Source organism: Chinchilla lanigera, unplaced genomic scaffold (assembly GCF_000276665.1).
Source record: "Chinchilla lanigera isolate Chin_1 unplaced genomic scaffold, ChiLan1.0 scaffold00120, whole genome shotgun sequence".
NCBI classification, from domain to species: Eukaryota; Metazoa; Chordata; class Mammalia; order Rodentia; family Chinchillidae; genus Chinchilla; species Chinchilla lanigera.
The window spans coordinates 483,503-497,292 of record NW_004955521.1 but is presented as its reverse complement, the minus strand read 5'-3'; the positions used below and the strand labels follow the sequence as shown (position 1 = coordinate 497,292).

At 39.6% G+C, this 13,790-nt stretch overlaps 1 protein-coding gene across 8 annotated transcripts in view; it reads right to left on the bottom strand.

Moving 5' to 3' along the window:
* Sncaip (synuclein, alpha interacting protein) overlaps positions 1 to 13,790 on the bottom strand; it is a 138,422-nt gene that overhangs the window by 51,399 nt on the left and 73,233 nt on the right. For 5 of the 8 annotated variants that reach the window (XM_005409294.2, XM_005409292.2, XM_005409297.2 and 2 more), the window contains exons 2-3: positions 12,854 to 12,956; positions 918 to 990 (exon numbers count right to left, since the gene is read on the bottom strand). In XM_005409294.2, coding sequence (XP_005409351.1) covers positions 918 to 990; positions 12,854 to 12,910 — 130 coding nt within the window. In that variant the 5' untranslated portion in view covers positions 12,911 to 12,956. Of the gene's footprint in view, positions 1 to 917; positions 991 to 2,730; positions 2,851 to 12,853; positions 12,957 to 13,790 lie in introns of those variants that run through there. The other 3 variants (XM_005409291.2, XM_005409299.2, XM_005409289.2) reach the window with 2 other exon arrangements.

Sequence of the window (13,790 nt, the reverse complement as noted above, 5' to 3'; positions counted from 1 at the left end):
GAAAGACCTAGAATTGTAGAAGCTACATAGGTGAGGTACGTCTATTTATTTTAAAACACAGTATACATAATTACAGGATTATCGTAAGTTCGCCACCAACCACGGTTCTCAGGACTCTCATTACTATCAGGGGAGGTCTAGTTTCAGCAAGGTGATGGTTTAAAGTAATTAAAATTAATTTAAAGTAATTAATTTAAAATTAATTTAAAGTAATTACCTGGAAAAAGTAAGCATCATTTCATAGTTTAATACCATGCTATCATTCCCGTCAATATCTTTTTCTTATTTTCATTTTTGCCCATCACAGAGAAAAGCAGAAATGCTAATTTGATTTACAGAGGGAGAAACAACCCTAAATGTACTTTTTGTCGGGGGAGGGGAGTACAAGGAGGAAAGGTCAGGCAGCTGGATTTCATCTATGCGCCATAATTCTGTTTAGTTTATACTATACAACTCCAAAGCTTGGCTTTAATCTGAACTGTTACAGTATGCCTTGCTGCAGATTCTATCATGTCACATCCCTGATAGGGTTTCAGACGTTGGCAAAGCTCTATCCCGCAGCCAGTCCTGCCATATGGGCAGTAAATGCATCCAACATCTTTTCATTGGCGCCTGCACTGTTATATTTCATCACCAACCGTTTCCTGGGTTTTCAGTAAACTGCTGCATATACTGTGGTTTAGAGAGGCTGAGATGACCTCCTATGTTTATTTGTATGCAGCTGGGTCCTTATTATGGCTTCTCTGTCCCGTTATTCTCCTGTGGATGACCAAGCATCTGTTTGTTGAAGGTGTAGGGAGGGGATGTGAGTAGAAAAACCATAAAGGGGAAAGAAGACAGCAGGAGAACCCACTGCCGCCCCCGACAGCCCTCGATGTTAAGTAATGATGAGGAGGAAAGGCGAGGAGTGAACTTACCTGCTCTGTCTTCGTTCTGGGAGTCACATCTTCGGCACAGTTCCGGGATAGTCTTGAGTGATGTGACTGAATACTGAACGGGAAGCCAGAGAAGAAAGTGAGTATGGCGATGTAGTATGAGAGCACTCACTCAAATTAGGCAGAAGAAGTAAATGCAAGAGGAGATACTTGAGCACAATGTTTATTCGCAGGAAGTCTGTCTCAGTGGACCCCAAAGGGGCTGCCCGGTGACAGGGCAGCATCTTAAGTTCTACCTAAAAGCATGTGAGCAGATGCAGATTGAAAAGAGGTCTGGCAGCCCTTCTCTAGCTACCAACCTGGGAAGTACCCTGCATATATTCTTTCATCACTTCTGCTACTTGAGGAAGATGTACAAATTATCTAACTTTGAGAGCTTCCACAAGATGGCCATATATTTGGATTCTGAGTCCCAAGTCAGTTGGCAAAGCCAGGTGGAGGAGTACTGGGCTCCCTGGAACATCCAAGGCAGTGAGGAGACAAGCCTGTGCTGATGTTGCCTGGACCATGCAAAAGTTGCTGATGTTGCCACTGCAGCATCTGTGTCTTCCTGGGAAATACCAGTGTAATGTCATGAAAAGGGGGAGGAGTGTGGTTCTATGTCTGAAAGCTCATCTGCTTCTTGTATAGATTAGTTTGAAGTGAAAGGAGCCATCTTTCAAGTGGGTCCCAGCATAAATTCAGGGGCTAGCTCTTAGGATAACAAATTATGACATAAAGAGCCAAAATCAGAAAAACTGAAACAAATGTAAAATCAATAGGTATGATCAATGAGGATGCCAATCAATCTTTCTTGAGAAACAGTGGTTCTCACACAAAACAAACAGGATGAACACTTTCTTTAATCAAAGGCTAAGCCGGGACTGTCTTCCATTACACTCATATTTTAATTCATAAAACTGAGCTTGCTAAAAATATTTTGCTCTGTATTTCTGAGAAGAGTATTCTTATGCAAATAAGCATTTACCATGAACTCCCTCTTGCTGCAAAATTTTTTGGGGGGGGACTGAGAAAAAACATTTAATCTAAAAGAAAACTGATTACGAGAAAGTCATTAGGATTATTCTAGCCTTGCAAGTGATGAATGCGTAACCTGGACACATTTGTCAGTGCCACGGTACTTTAGATGTTGACAGATGAAGCAAGGCAGATGTATCGAGTCCTGCAGAGCTCCCCGTCTAGTACCCACGCGGCAAGACGGAGTCAAGGGCAGTTGTGGCTGTCAACCTGCCAACTGCACATCACAAACAAATTAAATTCCAGTATTTCCAAGTGAAAAATGAAACCTCAAATGGCTAATTAGAGAAATTACTCTTACCTGTCTGATGCAATAACATCCTGTTTATGTGGGCTGTTCCTCTGAGACTACAGGTGCTTTAGAAAATTCACCATATGTACAGAGGGAGGCTGCCTCTTGGAGCAAAACTGGAAGTATTTTTCCCTATTATATTACACTACTGGGGCTGGGAGAGTCAGGGTGACACAGAGAACACATTTTCTTTATAATACCAGTAACAAGGTACTGGCCAAGTACAGGGTCTTTAAGGAATCTGGCCAAGATTCCTAATCTGGCTAGATTCCTAAGGAATCTAGGAAATTCTTGAGAACAGCTGGTAGAGGTTGAAAAATTACACAGTCTATAATCCAATTAAAACTGGGACTACTGTGCTGGTTGCCATACACCCTACCCTCTTTGTTTTTGCTTTTCTTCCAAGGAAAAAAATTTAGAAAGAGGAAATTTAAGATTGATTATATTTAAATACAGTTAAAGACAAATTCAATAAGGTTTGCTCACTGGGCTTAATGATATACATGCGATTAAGATGGGTGAACTGTTATCTGCATTTCCAGGCTTGTGCATCTTGACCCAAACTCCATTAGGACGTCTGACTTCTCATTGTGGTTCCAACTCTTGCTGTTTGACACAGAGGTGTGCAGTAAGTTTTGGTTTGACTTGCACATGTGCATGGCACACAGAGACCAAATAAATGCCCGTGTACACACATTTTGCTAATTCTGGGGCATAATACTGTATGTGTTCAAAAAAGCTTTTTCATGTTTAGGCAGTAAGTGGGAATTTCTCCCAACCTTCATACTGGCACTAAAATTAATTATTTTCTAAAATGCAAATTTTATCTAAGTGTGTGGTTGTCTCAAACCCTTCAATGCTTCACATAGCCGCTAGGTATAGCATAAGCTTAGGTTCACCTTTCAGTACTGTCCACTTTTCTTTTGATTGTGGCAATAACAAATCTCTTTTATTAATTTCTCTAGTGGTACTGGTGATTGAACACAGTTCCTGAGCATGCTAGGCAAGTGTTCTACTATTGAGCTATATCCCCTTCCCTTTTTTATTTTGAGCCTAAATCTTGTAAAGTTGCCCAGGCTGGCCTTGAACTTGTGATCTTCTTGCCTCTGTCTCTGAGCAGTTGGGATTACAAGTATGCGCCATCACGTGTGAAAAAATGACAACTCTCTTGCGGTTTCCCTATCTATTGTTTTGCCTGTCTCTACCTTTAGTATCTGCTATTTTATCTACCTAAATGTTACTGTACCACTTCAGTAGGAAAACTCCTTCAGATTCTATTTGCCTAGCTATCACTTCCACCATATCTTCCCTGACTCTCCATGATATAAGTCATGCCAGCTTTCAAAGTATGATTTCTACATCAGGGGTATCAACATCACCAGGGAATTCTCATAAATTCAAATTCTTAAAAATGATTGTATAGCTTCTGAATCAAGAACTCTTGAAAGTGGGGTCCAGCAATCTGTTTTACCCCAAGCTATCCAGGGACTCTGATGTATGAGTTCAAAAATGACTGCTCTAGATTATCTCATCTTGGTCATGCACCCATCACAGAGTCTGTCACAGTATATCTCATCTGTGTCTCTACATAAATGCTTTATCTGCTTCCTGGGGGTGCAGACATTTTATTTACCGCAGATACTAAGCACTTACTAAACTGAATTACAGGAATTCCTCTAGGTTGTCCATGACTTTCGTTGCAGTAACATTAACAATAATAGCTGTTTACATTTACATAGAGCTAATCTTCTTAGAGAAACCTATAGTTACAAATCTAACAATGTAATCATCATGCATTTTTACAAAAAGACACTCAGTAGAGTAACAGTATGAGTACTTGCTGATGTCCTTTGCATAATGGATAATGAATTTGTGGACAGAAGATCTAGATTCAAGCTGTAGTTCTGACATTTATTAGCTCTAGTTCTGGACAAATAAACACTTTCATGTATCTAAGATTCAGTTTCCTTATCTGTAAAACACATAATTATTTGAAATAATTGAATTCATTTCATAAACTGTTAACTGCCATTCAATGTTGCTGTCTGTTCTGTCTAACCCGTTTCTGGTGTGTGTTCCCAGTCCTCCCTTCCTCATTTTCAGTGCAGTCCTGATTTTAAGCTCAGGAGAACAAGATGTAAAAAGTAATGAGACAGAACAAGAGGGGCTGATCTGGGACTGGAATGAAAGGAAGGAAGGCTCAGCCCCTTCCAGGATGTTACTTGGCTTCTTTTTATCCTCTCTTTACCCACACGAGTTAGTAGGTGAAGGATGACACTGAAAACTCAGCTTCACAAACTACACAGCTGATCTGATGCTGGAAAACCCTGCATACCCCAGTCTAAACCAGTCGGTCCCGTCATTCAGCCAAGCAAAGCATTCTGAACATGCATGGGCTTCCTAATAACAACAGGATTTCTACACCAGGCACTGGGGACTCTAACCACCCTAGATATTATGTGAATCTAAAAAGCTTTGGCTTTTATTCCTAAAAAACTGAAGCCAGTTGAGTGAACAAGCAGACATTACTCAAATGGTAATGAGCTACTGAAAATGAAAGAATAATATCCTAAGCACCTTTTCAGCTAGAAACGTAAGTAACTAAGTGTCCCACTAGGTTTCCAAAGGAAACAAGCTACCTATACAAACAACTCTTGTGAAATTCACGTTTTTTCACAAAGCTTTCCAAAATTCAGGCAGGCATCACAATGGGCATGCAATAAAAAATAATGCCAACAATGTGTGAATGCAAAGACACAGCTCAAGTGATATTTTCAGAGCACAATATTTTAACAAACTGCTGTCCTCTTCTCCAAAGGCTCACCCTCCTGGCTCAGGAGATCTGTGCTGTCCTCACACGCCTCTGAGGAAGTGGCCTTGTCCACTCCTGCATCTCCAGCTGCCTGTGTGTGCTCAGTTTTCCTCTCCCCTCACTTCTCTAAGGCTCCTGTCCTGCCACCAGCTCCCCTCTCTGCACCTCCTGGGCCATTCTCTCAATACTGGCTTTCTCCTCAGATCCTATAAAAATAAGCACTCCTGCCACCTCAAGGCACTGCACACCCTGAGCAGTCCACAGGCATTTGCTCTTGTGTTCATGAGCTATCTGTTTTGAAAAAATTGTCTCTGCTTGTCTCTATTCTCTCCCATCTACATTTCCTCCTCCAGCCACTACGACGTAACATCACCCTACAGACAGTATACTTATTACAGTCACCAACAGTCTTGTTTTCCAGTAATGGGGCGGAATCCAGGGTCTGAGCCCTGATCAGCATCCCCATTGCTTTACATGACGCAGTCTCACTGTGTCTCTAAGTTGCCTGCACTGGACTGGACCTTTCGCTCTTTCTGCCACAGCCTCCAGAGCGTTGGGATTAGAGGTGGGTGCCACCATGCCTGGCTACACCAAAGGTCTTAAATTCAAAACAGTGGACACGTTTCAACCCTTATCTTTAATAAAGACCTGTCTGCCATTATTGATAGTCCCTTCTTTTAATCCCCTAAGTCTTGCTCCCCTCTTTGACTCACTTAGTTTTCTTTATATCTGAAAACTCCTTTCCAGTTTCTTTTATAAAAGCCTTTTTTCTCCCTAACCCATGGAATATATTTCTGTACAGTTCTTTCATATATCATCCATTATTTAAATACATTTCACCAATTAGGCTCCATTAGTGAAAATTACTATAATCAATCTCATTTTCAAATGCGTTTGATTACTGCTCTGATTCTTTAGTTTCATTACATCTTTTTAGATGTTTTGAAATATTAATAAAAATTTAAATGGTAGATATTGTTTGTAGTTAGTATTTAGGAAAATTCAGTAATTCTTTTTGATAATCTACTGAGAACTACTCTACTGTACTACTGATGTAATTAATATAATGGACAGCAGGCAAAAGATGACAATCCACACTGGCAAAGGTAATGAAATCATAGTTTCAAATGATTTCCTTCTACTTCAAGCAGTGCAGATGGATGGAACAGAGATCCAGGTGAACTGGGAAGGTGAAATAGAAGTCACTTTCAGTGCATTGTTTGCACACATGAGGTCTGCAGCCAGACTGCCCATATTATATCCTGACCTCAACACTTTACAGCTAATATTAATTTCTTTAATATCATTAGTAAAATGGGGTGATAACTGTTCTTATTTGAGAGCATGGGTGCTAAGATCACAGTGTAAAGCATAACAACAATGTAAAACATGGGAAATCAAGTGCAGCATAAAGTAAATGTTCAACAAATGTTAGTTATTATATACATTCAAAAATATTAAAATGATCAGGAAAATTATGTTAAATCTTAATTACTGAAGCAAAATTATAAATAAAATAATTCAAAGAAAAATTCATCTTGCAGTAGGGCAGATGGCAGTCGTAACCTTTGCTCAACATCAGTAATGATTCAGTTTTAATCATGAGCCAGTAATAAATCACTACCAAAGTATAAAGACTGACTCGAGAATGGACCTTATAACCCTTAGTTGTTACAGCATTCTATAAACTCTGTGAGCACAGACCAAATCTCTGTGTCATATGCACCAGCCTCAAACTGGATGAGGAATACTATTAATGGCTGACAGATGCTTGTTGAGTAGACTGCCAAAAAGCTAATTGTGAAAGGCAAATAGTTTGTATTATATATATATATATATATATATATATATATATATATATATATATATACATTAGTGGATCCAAGAAATCCAATGACTATCAAGCAAGATAAGAACTCCTAGGGTTATCTGCAGAGTAAAACAAGGCAAACGGAAAACAAAATCTAACAGTTGCTTATATTTCTTGGAAACCACTCTTTCCTGAGGTTCCTCTCTACCTTCTGTCAGAGGTGTCTGGTCCAAGTTTTGGAATCCAAAGAACTTGGTGCCAGTCATGCATCTAACGCTGGGTATGGGACATTAACACATAATCCATCTTTTCTGGATTAGATGATTCCTAATTCATTTTTTTTCTGGGAGGTATTTAGAAAACAAGAGAATATATATGATACATGATGTTAGAACAAGGTTTGAGGCTTTTGATAATGTGGGGCTGGAGTCTTTTGGAATGAGAGGTAATTGGGCTCAAATGCAGGACATTACAAAAAACAGTATAAAATGTGAGGCCTTCTGAATAATTGCTAAAATCCAATCATATTGAGGAGCACTAAGGAAAGTTTTAATTTAGATAAGAACAGGACAACTGCGTGAAAGCGCATGGCTGACAGGGACAGGGAAGGATTGACTGAGATGGCCAGGAGGCACATGGAAGCCTTGGTCACCTTCCAGGAAGAACAGAAGAAGGCACAATAGGGTCCGTGTATCTCTGGTAGACTTCCTCCTAGAGTGGAGGGCAAGTCAAGGGGCTCAGAGCCTGGACTATCTTCTGAAGACATATTCTGAAGGCAGGGCAGAACTGTATTCGAGATGCACACAGTTCACTGCCGGATCCACCTGGTGGATGCTCCATCCCATTTTTCAGGTCTTCCACAGCTGTGAACTGGGCCTTTGTTGAAGTGTAACAAAACTCAGAGATGTGTTCGCAGATCAAGCTGAGTAAAAGGTAGTCCACACAAAACACAAGCAAGGGTAGGTATTTTGGTGAAAATAAAGTCTATTCTGCAAGGAATCTTTTTCATTTGAGGACCTGAAAACTCATTAAAGGTGAGGTTAGTTTGCCGTAAGAATTTATTTTTCCACCAGGTAATATGGTAGTTCAAGCACCTCAGGAAAATGAATCCACATAACTTCATGTGATTATTTTAGGTTGCAAAGAGTTGGACTAAAGAGGATAGTAAGATGAAGGACACTTATTTATCTTGATCACATTTGGTCTGCACAAAAAATAAGTTATGCAACTGCCAAAAAATACCAAATTTCACCACAGTTGTACATCAGACTAATATAGAAAAGCAACATGATTCCCACACAGAGGACAGAGTGCTTCACCCATTTCTGTTTGTGTGAAAGTATTTACATGCATGATGTGTGTACTATGTGTATATCTGTATGCATATGTGGGTATTTACATATATGTATATGTTTATATAACACACATACGTAAATTTTCATGTTTTCCTCATTAAAAATCCAAAACAGTAAGTAAAGATGATTAGCATCTTGCAGAAAAAAAATTTGAGATACAGAAAAACTAAGAGATTTGCTTAATTTCCCTTCACCTGCCTTTATTTTATTTATTTATAATGTATACCAACTTTTTTACTGCCAAGAAATAATCTGTAATCACTTCAGTGCCAAATGGGGAGAATGATGGGTGAAGAGACTGGTCCAGAGATATTTCTACTTAACTAAGTTGCTCATAAGGGAAAGAGCAATGTGGTCAAACAGTTTGGTATTTAAGTCCTGACCCTGTCACTCACCTATCAATAATTTTGTGGAAGTCATACACCCCCTGCAAGCCTTACTTTTCTCATCTGAGAAATAGAAGACAAAGAGTCTGTCTTCCAGGAATGCCAGAGGTTTTTGTTTTAACAATAGAGGGAAAAAAACAATAGAGGGATCTGGTTCTCATAGGAATAAAGAAATTTGGAAACCCATCTGAAGTGACAGAAAAGCCTATTTTGAACCTCTGTGTTTATGTGTGTCATCCTCTCTCTCACAAACCTGCAGTTGCTGCACAATGTTTTGCCTTTTTTGATGGCAAGGTTACAAGAAGTTTATACTCTGCTTTTTGCAAAGGATGCACATTATTTTTGAGTCTGGAAAACTTCAAAATAATTTGGTTGCCTTCTGTGTTTTGTCTCATTGGGTGAAGTCAAAAAGTTCTATTTTTTTACACCAATATATAGTTTGTGTTTTAATTAAAACAAGAACCAGGCTCATGACTAGAGGGAAAACCCATGAAATACAAAGCCTATCCTACGTAATAGGGCTACAGCTGGAGAGTAAGAAGGGTTTTGGACTCTAGCATGATTTTTGTAAACATCTTTTCCAAATGTAAAGTGCACCTTCCTTCCCTCTCAGCCACTTAACCAGGAAAGAGTCGGAAGGGCTGTCAGAGATGAAGGTTTACAGAATCCAAAATATAAAAGCATGTTTATGGGAAACAAACTAAATTTCTTTTTATGCCAGTGAGTTAGCATAATGAAAACAAGTTCATTTTTCAGTTTTAGCATTTGAATAACCTCCATTTACCCCATAAAGCAGTTATAATATTTGTTGCTCCTAGTTTACTTAAATAAGTTGAGAGCAATCATTTCAATATTCCACAGGTTATTTCCATTGGTGTAACTTAAAGAGTTTGTGGAGAAAAAAAAAAGTGGAGATTACCTCTGGAATATTGAAATGACTGCTCTCAACTTATTTAAGTAAACTAGCAGCAACCAATATTTAAAGTATTCAACTTGGATAACACAGAATGCTGATAAAATCTTTTATGCTTAGAGTCTGAAGTCAAAGTAGAGCTTCCTCAGTTTCAAGGAGGTTAGAATAGACCAGGGTTCTCAGCCTTGGTACTATTAAGTTTTAGGCCAGATGATTACTGTAGGAGACTGCCCTGTGTGTTGTTGGATGTTCAGAAGCACCCCTGGATGCTGGGGGCTATGAATTCTAAATTGAGTCTAGGGGATATCCAAGCTTTTTCTTGTCCTGCCTTTTTGGGCCAGATTGTAACACATAAACTCCCTGCTCTTTTCCGGGCACAGCTGGAAGCCCTAGGGGTAATGACTGCTGCGGTACTCACAGGGCAAGGAAAGACTTATTAAACAGGCTAAGCCGCCAGGGAAACTATCGTTGCCTCATTGCCCCTGTGTCTTGTCCTTGTCCTTCCAAGAATGTTTTGATCTTCCTAGCCCACAGTAGTCGCCATTACTGTTCCCAGAAATACTCACTGCCCTTCACCCATTGTTCTTGATGCAGGTGTAATGAATAAACACCAAGAGTCTGGGTGCTTTGAGGCCTTTTGTTCCCCAGAACCACTGGTCATCCTAGATCCCTGCTATGCACCCGCCATTTCTGTCTCTTGTTCTTTCTTTCCTGCGATGCGCTGATGTAACCTGGGCAAGAGACTGGGGACTCACTGCAGGCGACTCTGATAACTGGCGCCATGCAAAGTGTCACTAACACCTGGCCTGCATCCACTGATTGTCTGTAGCACCTCTCAGTATGACAATGAAAAACATCTCCAAGTACCACCAAATGTTCTCGTGGTGACATGTGGGAGAAGGCAACTGTACCATCTACATAGGACTGCTGTGAGGATTAGACTAGATAATGCCTGTTCCACAGTAGTGCTCAACAAATATTGACCATTATTATTGTTTCATAAATTCTATGCGCTTTCAAATCAGATTTAAATTTAAGTGCAGTTTAAATATCAAATCACAACATATTTAAAGGAAGGAAGTTTGGGTACAGTACACTATTATAGATGGACATCTTTATGTTTCAGAGTGGTCAAGTTATAGAAGCTCAACTATTGTATAATCTATAGTCTAACTTGTTAAATAGCTTCAGTTATTGCTTAACATATTTTATCCTTCAAGTAGAGCTTCCTAATTCATCAAAATTATGGGCTCCTGCCAGATGATTCTTCTGTAAATACAACTGCTCTGTTGTACTAAAAAAAATCTTGACATCATGCCTAGTCTTTTCCCTTGAGTTCTTTTTTCTCCATTGGTCATATAAATATTATTGTATTATTTACTGAAATAACAACAAAAGCTACCATTTTTAAGAGTAACTCACAGTGTGCTAAGCTAAGTGTTTCACATATATTATTACTTCACCCAGTGCTCAAGACAATCTTACAAGTTGGGTGAGTGTCTCCAAGAGATGCAGTTGTGTATCCCACCCAATTACCCAGCCAGCGAAGGCCAGAACAAGGTAGGAACCTGGCTGCTTTCAAAGCTGGTGCTTTCAAAAGACAACTTTATTATCAAACATGGAGAGCTGCCATGTAACTCCTAACCATAACACAAGTTTCCTTTTCTATTACACCTTTTGTCCTCCTCCACCCACTACCCTTCACTCTCTTTGCTTCCCTCCTGCTCAAATCAAAATACCCTGTAAATGAGCCACAGTCTGAGCACTCTCAAGTCAGGCACAGTGGCTGAGAGACAAAGACACTATGGTGAGGAAGAAGTTCATTTGCCAGTCATGAATAAAATAAAGACACTAAAAAAAAAATAAAAAGGAAATGTAAGTCAGAAGATACAAAGTAATAGATATGTAAAATGAACAATTCTAGAGAGCTAATGTACAACACAGGGTTACACCTAATAAAATTGTCCAGTGTTTGGATTTGGGCTGAATTTCTTTTTAAAAGGATAACTATGTGAGATGATGGGTATGTTAATTTGCTTCATTAAGCTAAATCTATGCAAATATATCCTACAATATCAAGTATATAACATAAAATTTATTTTTAAAAACTGAAAAAAATGTCTGGAAATAAGGAAAGGTTGCATTCCCATTTCTCCTCTACGAAGCGAGAGCTATCCAAGATTGTATAAAACAGGTGATTCATACAAATTATCCCAGTAATCTAATTCTTGTATACACTATGCATATTTTACTTGAAGGTAAGGGTAAAGCAGAGGAATGAAACTGCTGCCAGAGGCATGTTTCAGGACCATTCTAGTGCTGACCCAAAGTTCTAGGCCAGGTCAGATCACCAGAAGATAAGGTCAGAAACTGTGAGCCTCTGGGAAGAAAAGCTATATAGCTACTCAGAATCAGCAGCTTTCTTACCACACTCTATGAGCCTGTAGTTTCTGCGGCACTAGAGGACAACATGTTTGCAGATGAGGTGGCTCTGACTGTGTGGTCCAGGATAAAGCAAAGTTCTACAGACAATTCACTCAGAACTCCCAAGTGAACCTGGAAGCAGCACAGAGCCTGTGACTGTTACAGGCACTTGGAGACTCAGGAGCCTGTGGCATCACAGGCTTAAGCAGGACACCATGGGGTAAGCTGGACCAGTACATTACCCCTCCTCAGTATTCCAACAGATGTCCACTCTGTGTTCTGATACTTAGTGACTGGAGAACTCTCCTCATTTTCATTAATTAATAAATTTCAATTTGGTTTCTGTCTGTGTCCTTGTGAACTTGAGAATGCTGGCTGTGAAATATCTAGCCATGTAAAGAAACTGGGAGTTAACATTCATAGGGTTAATTACGTGCAAATACAGACAGTTTCCAGACATATCCATCAATAATTCTGACTGCACTGGAACAGATCAGGAATTGGAGGCTCACTGAGATTGTTGAGATTACCCTCCCAATCTCACACACAATAGGTAGGACTCACTTTTTGGTCCTGAGACCCTCCCAATGCACACTTTATGAGCCACACACGATTTCTGCTTTCAATTCCTAAATATAGTTGGAAGAGTTGTGCATATAAAGACTATAATAGTTGATCAATCTTGCATGCCTGTATCTCGCAATCTGCACAACTACTTTGAAGATAACAATATGCAATATGTTAACCATTGTTAATTTCCTGGTATCTTGTTTTAAAATTGTGCATAATTGCTTTTATTGTTTTTTCTTTAAAATAACAAAAAACTGTAATAGAGAAACTAGCCCATGAAGTTGAAGGCAGAACATTCCGAAAACACTGCCTACAAGTAGTAATACTTGTAATACTTACAGATATATCATCGCTGAAGTCAATTTCATCCAAATCAAGGTATTCAGGGGCTTCCATTATTCTGCTTTGCACATTTTGAGTAAGGTTAAATATTTATAATTTCCTGGATAAGACAGAAGCAGAAAAAAAGGCAAAAAGTTGTTTATAACTAAGAATATCACATGTATTTAAATAAAACGTGGAAGGTAACTGGGTGCTCACTGTGGTCTTGGGGCTCAATTCTTCTCTCCAAAGGGCCCCAGCCGGGCTTCCCAGAGCAGTGGCACAATCTTCCAGGCTCTGCACTTAGCACCTATGAGCTTTACTTGTGCTTGCTTTTGTTGGAACAGAAACTCGGCTAGAATTTTCCCCGTGGATCAACATTAGGATTCATTTCAGCCCACACTCACTTCTCATCCCACCCTAGGTGAAAGCATGGGGTTCAGGAAAAGGGAGCCAGCCTAAAAATCTCAGGAAACCCATACTGGACTATTTCTGGTTGTCACAACCTTGGATGTCGTGCTTGGAACCATGAACCATATACATCTCCACAGTAACCATATGAGACAGATATCAACTAGTTAAAAGTTATAAATATTTTAGAATTTATACTGCAACCACAACCTCCTGTTCAACGAGAGAGAGAGAGAGAGAGAGAAAGAGAGAGACAGAGAGACAGAGAGACACAGAGAGAGAGAGACTAAGTCTAGATTTAGACTATAGAATTACTGCAATGCCCTTTGCTTAAACAGCTTTGCCTGACTGCCACAGCAACCTGACACAGGTGCCAGATGTCCTCAATCAGTACTTGCTTCCGGGCTCCCATGGCCATTGCTTAAGCCTGTCAACATGAGACATATCACCTCGCACCCCGTTCCTCATCACTTATCATCATCATTGGTGGTGGCAGTGGCACCTACAGATGTCAATAACAGAAATACAGATCTCCTGGCTGTGC